This window comes from Salmo trutta, chromosome 6 (assembly GCF_901001165.1).
Source record: "Salmo trutta chromosome 6, fSalTru1.1, whole genome shotgun sequence".
Taxonomy (NCBI): domain Eukaryota; kingdom Metazoa; phylum Chordata; class Actinopteri; order Salmoniformes; family Salmonidae; genus Salmo; species Salmo trutta.
In genome coordinates, this window is record NC_042962.1 from 57,542,486 (window position 1) to 57,561,189 (window position 18,704).

An 18,704-nucleotide genomic window follows, 5' to 3' on the forward strand; every position below is an offset into this window, starting at 1 on the left:
CAGTTCCAGACCTAGTTCCAGACCCAGTCCCAGACCCAGTTCCAGACACAGTCGCAGTTCCGGACCCAGACCCAGTTCCAGACCCAGTTCCAGACCCAGCTTCAGTCCCAGATCCAGACCCAGTTCCAGACCCAGACCTAGTTTCAGACCCAGTTCTAGTTCCAGACCCAGACACAAGATCAAAGAGGTGGATACAATAACATGAACAAGATGGCTTTCTCAGGGACATTGATCAACAAGATGCCTTTCTCAGGGACATTGGTCATTATTATGGGAAACAGTATAGCATAGTATTGATGGCTAATGTTTTCCAGTAATGCATATCCTTTGAGCTCTGTTGGTTCTCATAATGGGACAAGAATATCAAACATGCAACTTACTTTTACCAACAAATCTGCATAGCAGATGTTAAAATATGTTAACTGGGAGGTTATGCCTCAGGAAACTTAATCATTAAGTATTTTTCAAAGTAATCCCCAATTTGCTTTAAACAAAAAACAGATGTTTAGAGTTTAGATTTCCACAAACATTGATTAAACCATTACGGTTCATTTCAGCACTTTGGTGTTTTCCCGGCATGAATTGTTTGAAGATATTGAAGTTCCCTACTGATGGAAATGACTTTTCTCTCCTGTATGCTTATAACGCTTGTATTCACTTGTAACAGCTTTCATACAGGGGATTCTAGATCACATATGAATCCAATGAATCAATACAAATGGGAGTGTTTGTAGTGTAGCAATCAATACTAATTTCATGCAACAGCAAGATTTGTTCAAAGCCCAGATGATGATAAAACAGACCACACATGCATCATATCCAATACAACAAAACCCCACATGTAGTTTCAAGTGCTGACATTACCATTGACTTCATTTAAGAGGAGAAGGCTTTGAAGCCAGGCTACAAATGGCTTAGACCACACAGACAGTTTTGATACACTTCCACTATGGACCAACAGCTTGTCTAGGACTGTGTACTGTATACAGTAAGTCTGTCATCTGTGTGTATGTTTTAGAGTGAGTGAGTGAGTGAGTGAGTGAGTGAGTGAGTGAGTGTGTGTGTGTGTGTGTGTGTGTGTGTGTGTGTGTGTGTGTGTGTACACTGCGTACACCACGGCCCATCAGTGTTGGTTTTACAACTCAGTACAGAATACCACAGACCAGCAGTGTCAAAGCAACGTTTGTTAATGACCTATAATTGCATTACACTTCTCAAACATTCAGTACAGCATTCCCCACAATCAAAATAATAAACAGTTTGGCACCTGTACAATGTCAACACTCAGCGCAAGGAAAAACATTCGATTCATAGAAGAACAGAGAAACATGCCTGAAGCGTTCCTAAGTAAAAGTCAGAATTGAGTGGAACACAAAACAGTTTGTTCTGAATTCTATATCCTATCCCTGACTACCAAAGACCAAATGAACATTACTCTGAGTTCAGACACCATCCATAATTCATGTCAGACCCAGCCATCAGTTATCATGTATAATGAAAACAGAACTGCAGTTCTACAATATCAAGGTATACAATACTACTGCAAAGTTCATAAAAACAGTGCTGACAAAATCTACATGACATACCACGGTAGATAGGTAACTCATGGTAGATAGGTAACTCATGGTAGATAGGTAACTCATGGTAGATAGGTAACTCATGGTAGATAGGTAACTCATGGTTGATAGGTAACTCATGGTAGATAGGTAACTCATGGTAGATAGGTAACTCATGGTTGATAGGTAACTCATGGTTGATAGGTAACTCATGGTAGATAGGTAACTCATGGTTGATAGGTAACTCATGGTAGATAGGTAACTCATGGTAGATAGGTAACTCATGGTAGATAGGTAACTCATGGTTGATAGGTAACTCATGGTAGATAGGTAACTCATGGTAGATAGGTAACTCATGGTAGATAGGTAACTCATGGTAGATAGGTAACTCATGGTAGATAGGTAACTCATGGTTGATAGGTAACTCATGGTTGATAGGTAACTCATGGTAGATAGGTAACTCATGGTTGATAGGTAACTCATGGTAGATAGGTAACTCATGGTAGATAAGTAACTCATGGTTGATAGGTAACATAAACATAAATACCCTACAGACTCCTCCTTGAACATGTTGTATTTCTATATTGGCATATCCATAGAGATACATATTGAAATATACAGGAAACACAAACACTTTGTCCTTCTCTCTCTCTCCCCGTCTCTTTCTCTCTCCGTCTCATTCTCTCTCCCCGTCTCTCTCTCTCTCTCTCCCGCTCTCTGCCTCCCTCTCCTCCCTCTCTCTCCCTCTCTCTCCCTCCCCCTCTGTCTCTCTCTTGCTCTCTCTCACGCGCTCTCTCTCCCTCTACATTAAGTATCCACGTGTGAGCAGAATTCTCTCCAGCATTTGGATATGAAGCAACTCTTCGAAAAAAAAAACATACATACTGAAACAAGACTTACATACTTTCAACTATGACAGATAAAACTGAGGCAAAACCAAGGTCATTTTATGTGCCAGACATAAATTCCCACAGAGGGACTAAACCCTCATCTAGACAGAAGGGAGAAGACCGCTGGACAGGGAAATACATTGACAGGAAATTAACATTCTAATGGGTGGTCCATCCTAGTTATAAATAAGTAGCCATCGATGACCATGCAAATTCAAACCACAGACAACAGCACATGGTAACACATTCAATGCTAATTGCTGTAAAAGAAAACAATTGTAACTGTACACTGTATCAAAACATCCACTGTGACCTTTAGTTACTTGTCATAAAGAGAGCCATTAAGAGCCTGCCCATCTTAATACATAATCCAGTGCTTAAGGTCCATGTACATTGGGTTTCATTTGTCCTTTACAGAATGGAAGTAATTATATCACCAATATGCCCAACAAGTCAATTGCACTGTACTCCTCTTGGGTTAGAGGTTATTGTAGAGTCTCAGGCTCTTGGGTTAGAGGTTGTTGTAGAGTCTCAGGCTCTTGGGTTAGAGGTTGTTGTAGAGCCTCAGATTCTTGGGTTAGAGGTTGTTGTAGAGTCTCAGGTTCTTGGGTTAGAGGTTGTTGTAGAGTCTCAGGCTCTTGGGTTAGAGGTTGTTGTAGAGTCTCAGGTTCTTGGGTTAGAGGTTGTTGTAGATCTCAGGCTCTTGGGTTAGAGGTTGTTGTAGAGTCTCAGGTTCTTGGGTTAGAGGTTGTTGTAGAGTCTCAGGCTCTTGGGTTAGAGGTTCTTGTAGAGTCTCAGGTTCTTGGGTTAGAGGTTGTTGTAGAGTCTCAGGTTCTTGGGTTAGAGGTTGTTGTAGAGTCTCAGGTTCTTGGGCTAGAGGTTGTTGTAGAGTCTCAGGTTCTTGGGTTAGAGGTTGTTGTAGAGTCTCAGGCTCTTGGGTTAGAGGTTGTTGTAGAGTCTCAGATTCTTGGGTTAGAGGTTGCTGTAGCGTCTCAGGCTCTTGGGTTAGAGGTTGTTGTAGAGTCTCAGGCTATTGGGTTAGAAGTTGTTGTAGAGTCTCGGGTTCTTGGGTTAGAGGTTGTTGTAGAGTCTCAGGTTCTTGGGATAGAGGTTGTTGTAGAGTCTCAGGCTCTTGGGTTAGAGGTTATTGTAGAGTCTCAGGCTCTTGGGTTAGAGGTTGTTGTAGAGTCTCAGGTTCTTGGGTTAGAGGTTGTTGTAGAGTCTCAGGCTATTGGGTTAGAAGTTGTTGTAGAGTCTCAGGTTCTTGGGTTAGAGGTTGTTGTAGAGTCTCAGGTTCTTGGGTTAGAGGTTGTTGTAGAGTCTCAGGCTCTTGGGTTAGAGGTTATTGTAGAGTCTCAGGTTCTTGGGTTAGAAGTTGTTGTAGAGTCTCAGGTTCTTGGGTTAGAGGTTATTGTAGAGTCTCAGGTTCTTGGGTTAGGGGTTGTTGTACAGTCGCAGGCTCTTCAGTCCACAGGATGAAACGGCAAGATTTATTCCTTACACTAATACCCTTAAGGTAGTGTAGATAGTGTCCATTATTTACGCTAAAACCCTTAAGGTAGTGTAGGTAGTGTCCATTCCTTTACACAGGTGTCTCTAGTTAAGTGCCTATTCAGTCCTCGTAAAGTTAAAGTGAATCAGTTGAAGGTATTTACCAGATCAAGAGGTTGAGTAGTGCTCCCTATAAACATTCATGTACTTTTTCACCATCATCCAATGGCTGTGAAGGCTACTGCCAAAAGGTTTGAGAAAATGTTCTAGAATATGGTGGAAAAAGAGTTCCAAATTGTCTGCAGCCATTTCAACTGAAAGTTGAACTGCCACTGTGTAACTGTACAGACCCAAGGCCTGTGACTTCCGACCTTCAGCCTCAGGCAAACGGGTTGTCCGACCGGAGTATGGTGGGTGTCACCGTCTCGATGTCGTGGTAGCTGTTCTTGCCGTTCATGTGTTCGGTGTGCCCGTCGATGCTGTAACAGCGGTGCACCTCCGTCAGGGATGACGCCACATATGAGGTTGAGCGGAAGACGTCTGCGTGGGCAAAGTTACTGCCAAACTGGATCCTCTGCTGGTTCCAGTGCCGTCGCAAAACACCTTGGACCTGGAAGAAAGAAAGTCCCATCGGACAAAGGTTGCTTCAGCGTTATACCTTATCAAAGTAATTATGGCCGCATCAACTCAGCTTTCTGATGGAGAGTTAGTTCAGAATTGACGTAATATCCCGCTGAAGTCTTACCTCCCCATTGAAGAAGCAGAAGATGGTGGCAACCAGGAGACCCTGAGGATAGAAAGAGGATATTTCAACACAAAGAAGATAACGCTAACCAGCTTGGGACACTACTCTAACTTAACCTCTAGTTGAAATGTGAGAATGTTCTAGAAGTTCTCTAGAGTTCTAGAAATGTGAGAATGTTCTAGGGTTGTCCTACCTGGTAGTGCATGAGGATGTTCATAATATAGTCGTAGATCTCCAAGGCGAAGCGTCCCTGGGGTTTGTAGGGGAACAAGACAAACTGGATGCCCAGGAGAGGGACCAGGATCAGGGTGGCTCTCACAGCCTTCATGTAGAGGCTAGATTCAGCCTGATGTGTCACCTAAAATACAATACAACTTTATTAGTCCATTTTTTACAGCAAATAGAGGAAATTATCTTCTGCTTGTTGGTGGATTACCTTCAGTTTGGTGATGAGGACACGCACAATGTTCAACAGGAAGAACAGATTAACCTGGAGAGAGAGGGGGAGTGAGAGGGGGAGGGAGAGAGGGATAGAGAAGGGGTGTAGGAGGGAGGGAGAGGAAGGGAGGGAGGGGGAGAAGAGAGAGAGAGAGAGAGAGAGAGAGAGAGAGAGAGAGAGAGAAAGATATTTTGGAAATAAGACAATGTGTCCAATGAGTCCAGCCAGAGACCAGTACATTATGTCCAAAGTAAATGTACTTAAAATCCCACCCAGAGTATAAAGGAGACCTGAGGTTGATGACTGTTTTGTTTACAGTGATCACACAAGGAAAAGAACAGGGTGGTTCGTAAATGTTAATTATTGTACTTATTGGAATTGTAGCTTAAAGAAGGGCTCACCAGCAGGGCAGCACAGATGGGACCATGGATGATATAGAGCAGGGATGTGTTTGAGCTGATCCAACAACTGTGGAGGAGAGAGGGAGATGCCAAGAGATATTTGACTCATGTGGACAACATGGCTTATCCATGAATTACTGTGTGTCTGAGAATGGCATACTTATCAAAGACCAGAGAAAAAGTTGTCAAAATACTTACTTATCATTGTAGTAGTAGCTCCGTGCTATTGCATGTATCAATGCAGGTATGAGTGGAAATCCTGGGAGATGATTCAATAATTGATTTTAATGGATGACATAATGGACAAACAACTGTAATTCAACATGAAACGAACCTCTAGAAACGTCCCATAAAAAGGCAAACATTGTATAATCGTGCAATAGTTAGTTAATTGTTTCATTAGTTAATGGTTTCGTCGTAACTTGACGTACCCCATCCAAGCAGGTAGTACCACATGAGGTGTTGTTTCTCAGAGAACACGGCCACGACGATGAGTGTGTGCAGGTAGATGCCCTCACACAGCATCCAGAAGTAGTTACAGCCAAACAGGTACAGGTGAATAAACATGATCACCTTACAGCTCACCTGGTGGTGGTGGGGTAGCAGAACTGGTATCAGCTTGGAATATCCCCTGTCAGTGTCAACTAACAGTCTATGGTTGAGTAGACATTTTTGTCTACTGAGCTTGGAAATGTCTTGGTCATTATTTACATCCTAAGTTAATTGTGTTCTTGTGAAACAGGTTGGGACCTTTGATATATAAACCTTTAATATATTTACACCTTTAATATACACTACCGTTAAAAAAATTGGGGTTACTTACAAGTAGAGTGTCTAGTTTGAGAAACAGACGCCTCACAAGTCCTCAACTGGCAGCTTCATTAAATAGTACCTGCAAAACACCAACAGTGAAGAGATGACTCCGGGATGCTGGCCTTCTAGGCAGAGTTGCAAAGAAAAAGCCATATCTCAGACTGGCCAATAAAAATAAGATATTAAGATGGGCAAAAGAACACAGGCACTGGACAGAGAAACTCTCTTCAATGTTGACGTTGAGACTGGTGTTTTGCGGATACTATTTAATGAAGCTGCCAGTTGAGAACTTGTGAGGCGTCTGTTTCTCAAACTAGACGCTCTAATGTACTTGTCCTCTTGCTCAGTTGTGCACCGGGTCCTCCCACTCATCTTTCTATTCTGGTTAGAGCCAGTTTGCGCTGTTCTGTGAAGGGCGTAGTACATACTGTTGTGCCAGATCTTCAGTGTCTTTGCAATTTCTCGCATGGAATAACCTTCATTTCTCAGAACAAGAATAAGCTGACGAGTGTCAGAAGAAAGTGCTTCGTTTCTGGCAATTTTGAGCCTGTAATCGAACCCACGAATGCTGATGCTCCAGATACTCAACTACTCTAAAGGCCAGTTTTCAGCTGTGCTAACATAATTGCAAAAGGGTTTTCTAATGATCAGTTAGCCTTTTAAAATTATAAACTTGGATTAGCTAACACAACGTGCCATTGGAACACAGGAGTGATGGATGGTGATAATGGGCCTCTCTTCGCCTATGATATTCCATAAAAAATCTGCCGTTTCCAGCTACAATAGTCATTTACAACATTAACAATGTCTACACTGTATTTCTGATCAATTTGATGTTATGTTAATGGCCTGAAAAAAAGGTGCTTTTCTTTCAAAAACAAGGACATTTCTAAGTGACCCCAAACTTTTGAACGGTAGTGTATATACCTTTAATATATATACCTTTAATATACAATGCCAGTCAAAAGATGGACACACCTACTCATTCAAGGGTTTTTCTTTATTTTTACTATTTTCTACATAATGGTGAAGACATCAAAATATGAAATAACACATATGGAATCATGTAGTAACCAAAAAAGTGTTAAACAAATAATCAAAATATATTTTATATTTGAGATTCTTCAAAGTAGCCACCTGTCACGGTTGTCGTAAGGAGGAGCGGACCAAAGTGCAGCGTGTGTGCATTCCACATTTTATTTACACTGTGAAACTATGCAATACATAAATAGGAACTAAAGAACAAAACAACAAACCGTGACGCAGAGGTGAAACATACACACTACTCAAAAACAATCTCCCACAAACCCGTGGCAAAAACCCCTACTTACGTATGATCTCCAATTAAAGACAACGAGGACCAGCTGCCTCTAATTGGAGATCATCCCAAACAAAACCCAACATAGAAATACAAAACTAGAACCTGACAACATAGAAAAACTAAACTAGAAATAAAAACCCTGTCACGCCCTGACCTACTCTACCATAGAAAATAACATCTTTCTATGGTCAGGACGTGACACCACCCTTTGCCTTGATGACAGCTTTGCACACTCTTGGCATTCTCTTAACCAGCTTCATTAGGTAGTCACCTGGAATGCATTCCAATTAACTTGTTAAAAGTACATTTGTGGAATTTCTTTCCTTCTTAATGCATTCGAGCCAATCAGTTGTGTTGTGACAAGGTAGGGTTGGTATAAAGAAGATATCCCTATTTGGTAAAAGACCAAGTCCATATTATGGCAAGAACAGTTCAAATAAGCAAAGAGAAATGACAGTCCATCAATACTTTAAGACATGAAGGTCAGTTAATCCAGAAAATGTCAAGAACTTTGAAAGTTTCTTCAAGTGCAGTCTCGAAAACCCTCAAGCAGTATGATGAAACTGGCTCTCATGAGGACTGCCACAAGAACAGAAGACCCAGAGTTACCTCTGCTGCAGATGATAAGTTCATTAGAGTTACCAGCCTCAGAAATTGCATCCCAAATAAATGCTTCACAGAGTTCAAGTAACAGACACATCTCAACATCAACTGTTCAGAGGAGACTGCGTGAATCAGGCCTTCATGGTCAAATTGCTGCAAAGAAACCACTACTAAAGGACACCAATAACAAGAGACTTTCTGGGGCCAAGAAACACGAGCAATGGACATTAGACCGGTGGAAATCTGTCCTTTGGTCTGATGAGTCCAAGTGTGAGATTTGTGGTTCCAACTGCCGTGTCTTTGTGAGACGCAGAGTCGGTGAACGGATGATCTCTGCATGTGTGGTTCCCACCTTGAAGCATGGAGGAGGAGGTGTGATGGTGTGGGGGTGCTTTGCTGGTGACACTGTGACACCAGCATGGCTAACACAGCATTCTGCAGCGATACGCCATCCCATCTGGTTTGACCGTAGTGGGACTATATTTTGTCTTTCAACAGGACAATGACCCAACACATCTCCAGGCTGTGTAAGGGCTATTTGACCAAGAAGGAAAGTGATGGAGAGCTGCATCAGATGACCTGGCCTCCACAATCACCCGACCTCAACCCAATTCAGATGGTTTGGGATGAGTTGGGACTGCATAGTGAAGGAAAAGCAGCCAACAAGTGCTCAACATATGCGGGAACTCCTTCCAGACTGTTGGAAAAGCATTCCAGGTGAAGCTGGTTGAGAAAAAAGCCAAGAGTGTGCAAAGCTGTCATCAAGGCAAAGGGTGACTATTTTGAAGAATTGAAAATATAAAATATATTTTGATTTGTTTAACACTTCTTTGATTACAACATGGTTCTATATGTGTTATTTCATAGTTTTGATGTCTTCACTATAATTCTACAATGTAGAAAATAGCAAAAAACAAGAAAAACCCTTGAATGAGTAGGTGTGTCCAAACTTTTGACTGGTACTTTACATGTACAGTATAATTAGTGCTGCTTTGCATACTTACAGGGTTGTACTGTACTAGTCCCTGGTTGTTAGTCATCATACTCACAGGGTTGTACTAGTCCCTGGTTGTTAGTCATCATACTGACAGGGTTGTACCAGTCCCTGGTTGTTAGCCATCATACTGACAGGGTTGTATTAGTCCCTGGTTGTTAGTCATCATACTCACAGGGTTGTACTAGTCCCTGGTTGTTAGTCATCATACTGACAGGGTTGTACTAGTCCCTGGTTGTTAGTCATCATACTGACAGGGTTGTAATAGTCCCTGGTTGTTAGTCATCATACTGACAGGGTTGTACTAGTCCCTGGTTGTTAGTCATCATACTGACAGGGTTGTATTAGTCCCTGGTTGTTAGTCATCATACTCACAGGGTTGTACTAGTCCCTGGTTGTTAGTCATCATACTGACAGGGTTGTATTAGTCCCTGGTTGTTAGTCATCATACTGACAGGGTTGTACTAGTCCCTGGTTGTTAGTCATCATACTGACAGGGTTGTATTAGTCCCTGGTTGTTAGTCATCATACTGACAGGGTTGTACCAGTCCCTGGTTGTTAGTCATCATACTGACAGGGTTGTATTAGTCCCTGGTTGTTAGTCATCATACTGACAGGGTTGTACTAGTCCCTGGTTGTTAGTCATCATACTGACAGGGTTGTATTAGTCCCTGGTTGTTAGTCATCATACTGACAGGGTTGTACTAGTCCCTGGTTGTTAGTCATCATACTGACAGGGTTGTACTAGTCCCTGGTTGTTAGTCATCATACTCACAGGGTTGTACTAGTCCCTGGTTGTTAGTCATCATACTGACAGGGTTGTACTAGTCCCTGGTTGTTAGTCATCATACTGACAGGGTTGTACTAGTCCCTGGTTGTTAGTCATCATACTGACAGGGTTGTACTAGTCCCTGGTTGTTAGTCATCATACTGACAGGGTTGTACTAGTCCCTGGTTGTTAGTCATCATACTGACAGGGTTGTACTAGTCCCTGGTTGTTAGTCATCATACTGACAGGGTTGTACTAGTCCCAGGTTGTTAGTCATCATACTGACAGGGTTGTACTAGTCCCTGGTTGTTAGTCATCATACTGACAGGGTTGTACTAGTCCCTGGTTGTTAGTCATCATACTGACAGGGTTGTACTAGTCCCTGGTTGTTAGTCATCATACTGACAGGGTTGTACTAGTCCCTGGTTGTTAGTCATCATACTGACAGGGTTGTACTAGTCCCTGGTTGTTAGTCATCATACTGACAGGGTTGTACTAGTCCCAGGTTGTTAGTCATCATACTGACAGGGTTGTACTAGTCCCTGGTTGTTAGTCATCATACTGACAGGGTTGTACTAGTCCCTGGTTGTTAGTCATCATACTGACAGGGTTGTACTAGTCCCTGGTTGTTAGTCATCATACTGACAGGGTTGTACTGTACTAGTCCCTGGTTGTTAGCCATCATACTCACAGGGTTGCTCTGTACTAGTCCCTGGTTGTTAGTCATCATACTGACAGGGTTGTACTAGTCCCTGGTTGTTAGTCATCATACTGACAGGGTTGTACTAGTCCCTGGTTGTTAGTCATCATACTGACAGGGTTGTACTGTACTAGTCCCTGGTTGTTAGCCATCATACTCACAGGGTTGCTCTGCACTAGTCCCTGGTTGTTAGTCATCATACTCACAGGGTTGCTTTGCACTAGTCCCTGGTTGTTAGTCATCATACTCACAGGGTTGCTCTGCACTAGTCCCTGGTTGTTAGTCATCATACTCACAGGGTTGCTCTGCACTAGTCCCTGGTTGTTAGTCATCATACTCACAGGGTTGCTCTGCACTAGTCCCTGGTTGTTAGCCACCATACTCACAGGGTTGCTCTGCACTAGTCCCTGGTTGTTAGTCATCATACTGACAGGGTTGTACTAGTCCCTGGTTGTTAGCCATCATACTCACAGGGTTGCTCTGCACTAGTCCCTGGTTGTTAGCCACCATACTCACAGGGTTGCTCTGCACTAGTCCCTGGTTGTTAGTCATCATACTCACAGGGTTGCTCTGCACTAGTCCCTGGTTGTTAGTCATCATACTCACAGGGTTGCTCTGCACTAGTCCCTGGTTGTTAGCCATCATACTCACAGGGTTGCTCTGCACTAGTCCCTGGTTGTTAGCCACCATACTCACAGGGTTGCTCTGCACTAGTCCCTGGTTGTTAGCCACCGCTGTCAACCAGATGATGGTGATGACTGAGTTCAACACAAACGAAAAGAATAGGTTTTTGTGGAGCGTTATCCTCTGGCAGCTTAGACTCCTGGTAGGGAAAGAAAGAAAGAAAATATCCTTATGTTGAATGGACAACAATGGAAGGGGATCAATGTACTATCTTTATCGAATTAAACTCCCTACAAGTCCTTATAAATACATTCTCCCAACATAATTTATCACGCTGTTGTTGTTAATGGCTCCTTATGAGTAGGCCAGTATGTTCATCCTTCTTCTTTCCATATATAATAATTAAATGATTCCATCTAAAGTATGAAAAACACCATATATATATTCATTTAATTTATATATATTTCTATATATTTCTATACAGTAGTATAGAATGCTACTTTAAACAGTAGTGGGGAATGCTCTAAGTGAAGATTCTGTTAGTTAGTAAACGGCGAATAAACTATAAACTATCAAAATAAAGAAAGTCGCACACTCCATGCTTAATCTCCCAGCAATTGAATGGGTATTTACCAACGTGTCGGTATCACTGTGCCTTCCTCAGGATGAAATAAAGGTTAATAAAATAAAATATAAAACAGGAGCATACTTATTGGCTAACAGAGTGACTTACTTGAAATGGAAAAATATTCCCAATGAGAAGAACAATGATGTTAGCGACAGTCCATGTCCAATCAGAACCAGGTAGTAGAGATTCATCGCTGTCTGAGAAAGAATACACCATGTCAACCTAACATGCATTACAATATAATATCCACAACAATATAACTACATTAAAAAGCTTATCAAAAGGTCACTTTTCTTACCACTCTTCCTGCGCTGGTGTATGCCGTACATTTGGTGTAGTTTGTCCATGTCCTGTTGCTCTCCGGGTGTAGAAACCAATTACCCGTTTCACTGCACACTTTGGACGCCATTTCTGGTGATTAGAAACAGAAGGTGAGTGGTGTAGTGCATCAACCAACGTGAGTCAACAGAAGAGTGGATAGGTGTGACACTTGCTCATCTCAGCAATCAACACAGCATTAATTCAAAAAGAACGATATCCATTCATGAGAATAAATTTCATCCCTTTATCCATACTAAAATAAACGTTGAAAACAGCAAAGGACATTTCTCTAAAAGCCTAACACAGAATAGCCAGGCTGACTCATACATTACCTCAAACAGTCATACAATAATCTCTGTTCAATGTCATTGGGTTGGAGAGACCAGCCAGGGTGCAAAATACAGACCTGCTGTGTCAAAGTCTTGGAAGTAGTCTGGACAGTGTTGGTTTGTAGTGAAGCCTGCCTCTGTGTCCTCCCAGCACAGCCAGCCATCCCACGTCCTGTTACAAACTGGCCCTGAGTGAAGGGACACAACAACACATGCAGTTTAAAGGGATACTTCGGGATTTTGGCAATGAGCATGCTAGCAGATACCTATAGTCATCGCGCTAACGCTAGTTAGCATTGGCTCGCGAAACTACCTCTAACTTCCTTCATACTGCTCACATAATAAAGGTATCCACAAGTTAATCTGACTCTAGGGAAATAGATTTAGCCAAAATCCGGAAGTATCCCTTTAAGCATAGGTCAGTTCCTTAGAAGGTGATATTCACTGGGGTTAGGACCATTTCAGTTAAGACTGAAGATTGTTTTAAATTCAAATTGAATATGCTAAGAGTAAATTGAAATGCTCTACCATGCAAATCATGAGATTGAAATTGAACAAATGAGCTACCCCATTACAACCTGCACCACACCACCCGTAAGGGACCCTTACCTATTTTGTTGTGTTTGTCGTTTTTCATGATCTTCTGATAGCACTCAAACTGAGCAGTGACTATGGTGTTCCTGGTGACACCGATATCGTGGTAGACGTTCTGGGTATGCTGCTGCTGCTGGGAGTCATTCCCCTCAGGGATTGCCAACACACACAGCTGAGAAAAAAATGTCTAACACTCAGAGGAAACGATACACTCACGGACAGCTAAGGAGATGATCATAGAGTATTTTAGCGTATCAAACCAAAGAAAGAGAGTGTGGATTTGAGAGTTAAATATGAGTTCTGATCATGTTTTAATGACTTTCAAGAGGAACCATATTCACTCTGCATGCCACAGTGAGTTTATAAAAGGCATATCGAGGATAAAGGGTAAATGACTTCACAACTTGGGTGAGTATATTACCTCAGTGACAGAACACAGCAACAGAAGTGAGAATATGCCGTTAGCATCCATCCTGGCTCTGCTGTCAACGGGTCCTGGAGGAGAGATAGAGACAGGTCAGTAGGTCTGTGAACGGTAGATGGGGTTTTACTGAGAGGAAAATTTGACCTCCAGCCAAGCGAACTACTATTTATGGCTCAGAGCCAAGACTGCTTGCAATAATCACTCTATCGGTCTCAGAGGGAGAAAGTACTGCAGAAACAGGGAGAAGAGGGAGAAAGTACTGCAGAAACAGGGAGAAGAGGGAGAAAGTACTGCAGAAACAGGGAGAAGAGGGAGAGAGATCACAGTCATAATAATACACTAAACAAGGTTTCTTCAAGAAAACCTTTATAGATGGATCTAGATTAACCATTCATATGATTGAATGCTATGTCACTCATATGATAAATTAATTACATTATTATCAATGACATTGTCACTTATATGAATGTTATGTCCAGGGGCGCAACTTTCACTGGGGACAAGGGGGACATGCCCCCCACACATTCTGAAATTGCATTTTTGTTCCCCCAGTTTTATCATTGGAATGTGATACAAAATGAGGCAACGGTCTGCTTTTGGCCCATGCGGAAAAAAAAGATTCATGCCCCCCCACTTCTAAAACCAAAGTTGCGCCCCTGGTTATGTCACCCCTGACATAGCCAACTACCCTATCACATCCATGTCAGTAAACAAATCGTCTGAGTCTATTTCAAAACACACTTGTTTTGGTTTGAAAGCATTAAAGAGACACGTGTTGATGTGATGTGATGGGATGAAGCCATCAATCACACAGAACTGAACCCAGAACCGGCCTCTTTGGTCCTTTCCTCAATAATAAAACACACATGGAGGTGCAGCCCAATGGCATCTGTGAAGGGAACGGCACCAACTGACAAATATACTACCAGTAAAATAAGATACCGTACATAGCGAGTAGTGGGTAATATAAATCTGTCTATCACATACATTCAGGTCCATAACTTTTCGGACATTGACCAAGTTATTATTATTTTAACTGTCAACCACAGTTGAAATTAATGAATTAATATAAGCTGAAAGTGCAGACTTTCAGCTTTAATTTGAGGGTATTCACATCAAAATCGGGTGAACATTGTAGGAATTATAGCACTTTTTATATGTGGTCCCCCCCTTTTTAAGGGACCAAAAGTAATTGGAAAATTGGCTGCTCAGCTGTTCCATGGCCAGCCTTGTGTTATTCCCTCATTAGTTCATTTATAAGTAATCAGATAAAAGATCTAGAGTTGATTTCAAGTGTGGCATTTGCATTTGGAATCTGTTGCTGTTAACCCTTAATATGAAGTCCAAAGAGCTGTCACTGCCAGTGAAGCAAGCCATCATTAGGCTGAAAAATCAAAACAAACCCATCAGAGAGATAGCAAAAACATCAGGAGTGGCCAAATCAACTATTTGGTACATTCTGAAAGAAAGAACACACTGGTGAGCTCAGGAACACCAAAAGGCCTGAAAGATCACGGAAAACAACTGTGGTGGATGACAGAATAGTTATTTCCCTGGTGAAGGAAAACCCCTTCACAACAGTTGGCCAGATCAAGAACACCCTCCAGGAGGTAGGCGTATCTGTGTCAAAGTCAACATTCAACAGAAAACTTCACCAGAGTAAATACAGATGGTTTAGCACAAGATGTAAACCACTGGCAAGCCTCAAAAACAGGAAGACCAGATTAGAGTTTGCCAAATAACATCTAAGAAAACCTGTACAGTTCTGGAACAACATCCTATGGACAGATGAGACAAATATCAACGTGTACCAGAATGATGGGAAGAGAAGAGTATGCAGAAGGGAAGGAACTGCTCATGATCCGAAGCATACCACCTCATCTGTGAAGCATGGTGGAGGTAGTGTTATGGCCATATATGGCTGCCAATGGAATTGGTTCCCTTGTATTCAGATTCAGCCAAATGCTTCAAAACTCATTGCACGGCGCTTCACAGTGCAGATGGACAATGACCCGAAGCATACTGCGAAAGCAACCCAATGCTATTTTAAGGCAAAGAAGTGGAATGTTCTGCAATGGCCAAGTCAATCACCTGACCTGAATCCAATTGAGCATGCACTTCCCTTGCTGAAGGAAAAACTGAAGGCAAAATGCCCCAAGAACAAGCAGGAACTGAAGACAGCTGCAGTAAAGGCCTGGCAGAGCATCACCAGGGAAGAAACACAGCATCTGGTGATGTCTATGGGTTACAGACTTCAGGCAGTCATTGACTGCAAAGGATATGCAACCAAGTATTAAAACTCACAATTTAATTTATGATTATGTTAGTTTGTCCAATTACTTTTGAGCACCTAAAATTGGGGGGAGCACATATAAAAAGTGCTGTACTCCTACACTGTTCACCCGATTTGGATGTAAATACCCTCAAATTAAAGCTAAAAACTGTCAGCTCACATTCATTATTTAATTTCAATTTAATTTATTTTCAACTCCAATATGCCGTGTTTCCTTTCAAATCCATTGTGGTGGCGTACGGAGCCAAAATGATAATAACTTGGTCAATGTCCAAGTATTTATGGACCTGAATGTAAATCCACAGGGATCTTGGCTACTCAAACTCCCACCGCTGGATATTAATGCATTAGCTATCTTTTTCTAAAACAAAAACAGAGCTAGCGACGGTCGTTCCCCAAACATGCAGCGTCAGGTTTAAACCCTCAGCTTGGCAATAAGACAAAAGCACTTCTCTTCTCTGAAGCCAAGCAGAATAACAGCAGGCCCAACAATGATAACCTTGTGCCCTTCCTGAAGCACCAGGGAGGAACACCAGGGAGGAACAGCAGGGAGGGGCCTGAGAGACATGTCAGGGTTTCCTCTCCAAGCTTTCCTGGGTCATAACATGAAGGGTTGAGTCGGCCAACACTCCCAAAGGTTCCACAGTACCAAATGAATGGAATTCATGAGGGGGTGAGGAGAGAGAGTTTGTGAGAGAGCTTGGCAGAACCAAGGAAACATGGAGGTATTTACCCCCCTGCCATCCTCTCTCTCTCCTTCTCCTCTCCCTGTCTCTCTCTATCCCTCTCTCTCTTTCTCCCCCCTCTCTTTCTCACTTTCCTGCAGTAGCCCCATCCCAGCCCTCCTAAATCAGGAAGAACTTGTCAACCCTCTGACAGTTTGTTTAACTTATGTCCTTCTCCAACACACCCCTGGAAATGTACCCTATTCTTTCCACTGTCCAAAACCCTAGTCAACACACAGTGCTTTCTCTCGTCAAGGGGCACATTCAGAGGCACCAAGCCCATTCCACTGTGTAGCTAGGACACCTGAAGATGAAAGTGTTGTTGCACATGTTTTGTTACAGCATGCCCTGCAACCAGTGCTTGACTTGGACTGAAATAGGTGCCTGTACTGTATATATTTAGGTGCAGGAGCTCCACTATACCTTTGAGCTAATATTCTATATGAAGAACAGGAGCTCAAGCAGAAGAAACGTTGAGGTGCCGGTACTCAGCTCCGGTGAGCTCCTGCCGAAGTCAAGCACCGCCTGCATCTGTATAGTGTATTGAAATAAGATAAAGCTTTTGTCAGTGTGTGTGTGTGTGTACTCTCACATCTCATCTCGTTGGAATGGAATCTTTTCACATCAATGATTTGCAGCAAAACCAATCACCAATGTGTGTACATTTGACATGGTGCTGCTTCTGAAGTCAGAACCAAAGCCTTCTATCAATCTGTTTAGACTGACCATGGTGCTTTTGTAACCACGTAACCATGGTAATGAGACGTTTGCCAGCAGACATCTGCAGTCCAGACTATTTCTGTTAGTCTGCAGTCCAGACTATTTCATAACAGGCAGTGTGAGCCATTCAGCAGGCATCAAGAAGTGGCTTCCAGACATACTCCAAACTGTCTGAATCTCCATGACAACAGCTAGTGAAGGTTCTATTATCCTGAGAAGGACCAATGTCATCATAGAACTCAGTGGAGCTGCGCAACCAGCCAATATGTGGCATTGTAATGCTCAAGACAAAGAACATTAAACTTACAAGATGACAAGTTGGTAGAAAAACGATGAAACTTCAATAGTATCCCCTTGTGTGTGAAGGATATAGCCGTTGATATGTGTTATTTCCTTTGTTCATATTGTCGTGTACGCTTGTCTCCCTGCCTTTCGTGAAGTTTTCTTTCTAGAAGTGCATATAATCCTGTCCTGGCATCACACCATGGTCAGCCCTATCTATCTAAACCATATTATCCCTTAACATTTCATCATCTTCAAACTCCCTCTTACATAAAAATGGAGTTAACAACAACAACAGCAACAGCAACAGGGTGGGAGTGGACGTAAACCGAGATGTTTAAACAACTGTTCTTCAGAGGGAACTCTGCATGGTTGATCAAGCTTTATTAGCTCTTGACCCAATCTTAACAATCAACAATATACTATCACTTTATTATCATTAGGCCTATTTGTGTAGACATTTTTATTCTGATACTCCTTGATAGCCAACCCAAACCCAATCAGAACCAATTTCAGAAAGAGACCAGAAATTATTCACATCTGTCATTCTGCTGGACTGGAATTCATTAAAATATGTCTTACCTTACTGAGAAATGTAGCATTCAAATGAAAAGAAAATATCAAATTCTGCTTTTCCCGACCCTTTTTCCAGAGCGCTAATAGTCCTGTTGTCGGTTCACCGATGGTTCAATCCAGTGTGCTCTACGGTAACCGCGAGGAGAGGAGCTCGAGCTTCAAATTGAAATTGATCCACTATGGTGGCATTCCGTGACATCATCACAAACCGCCTCTTCCTTCCGAGAGTCTCATCCCCTTTTGGACTGCTGATGTCAGAATGCCCTCTGTCTGGCTCTGATTTAGACTATTTTACATCTCTAAATTCGTTGGGAGTGTCACATTTCGACTACAATTGAATTAGGCTGACCGACATTTTCCAAATTTGATAGGCATATACACATTTTTTAAATGATCAAATAAGCTAAAAACTTCTAAAAGATATATAGTTTAATGTAACCTAAAGCATATACTTTACATACTTGAT

The 18,704-nt window shown here is 42.2% G+C and overlaps 1 protein-coding gene across 3 annotated transcripts; it reads right to left on the reverse strand.

Moving 5' to 3' along the window:
• Nucleotides 1-1,169: 1,169 nt before the first annotated feature.
• On the reverse strand, nt 1,170-18,417 carry LOC115196431 (calcitonin gene-related peptide type 1 receptor). Of its 3 annotated transcripts, XM_029757259.1 has the most exons (15): nt 18,245-18,417; nt 17,084-17,191; nt 13,640-13,713; nt 13,234-13,390; nt 12,702-12,812; nt 12,273-12,385; nt 12,080-12,171; nt 11,194-11,545; nt 5,954-6,107; nt 5,721-5,781; nt 5,523-5,589; nt 5,119-5,172; nt 4,876-5,040; nt 4,683-4,724; nt 1,170-4,547 (listed from the first exon to the last, which is right to left on the reverse strand). In XM_029757259.1, the coding sequence occupies exons 3-15, from the start codon at nt 13,688-13,690 to the stop codon at nt 4,317-4,319; spliced, it is 1,650 nt and encodes a 549-aa protein (XP_029613119.1). In that variant the 5' UTR covers nt 13,691-13,713; nt 17,084-17,191; nt 18,245-18,417; the 3' UTR covers nt 1,170-4,316. The 3 variants fall into 3 exon arrangements, with proteins under 3 accessions (XP_029613119.1, XP_029613118.1, XP_029613120.1); XM_029757258.1 differs by lacking the exon at nt 17,084-17,191; XM_029757260.1 differs by lacking the exon at nt 17,084-17,191 and having other exon boundaries at nt 11,419-11,545; nt 18,245-18,416.
• Nucleotides 18,418-18,704: the final 287 nt, after the last annotated feature.

Excerpts from the sequence above, each read along its gene's own strand:
- LOC115196431 (XM_029757258.1), bottom strand. The coding sequence starts at position 13,690 with ATGGATGCTAACGGCATATTCTCACTTCTGTTGCTGTGTTCTGTCACT. Across the intron at positions 12,813-13,233 it reads CGACAAACACAACAAAATAG|GGCCAGTTTGTAACAGGACG; the intron begins GTAAGGGTCCCT and ends CCCTTCACTCAG. Across the intron at positions 6,108-11,193 it reads GACTAGTGCAGAGCAACCCT|GTGAGCTGTAAGGTGATCAT; the intron begins GTGAGTATGATG and ends CACCACCACCAG.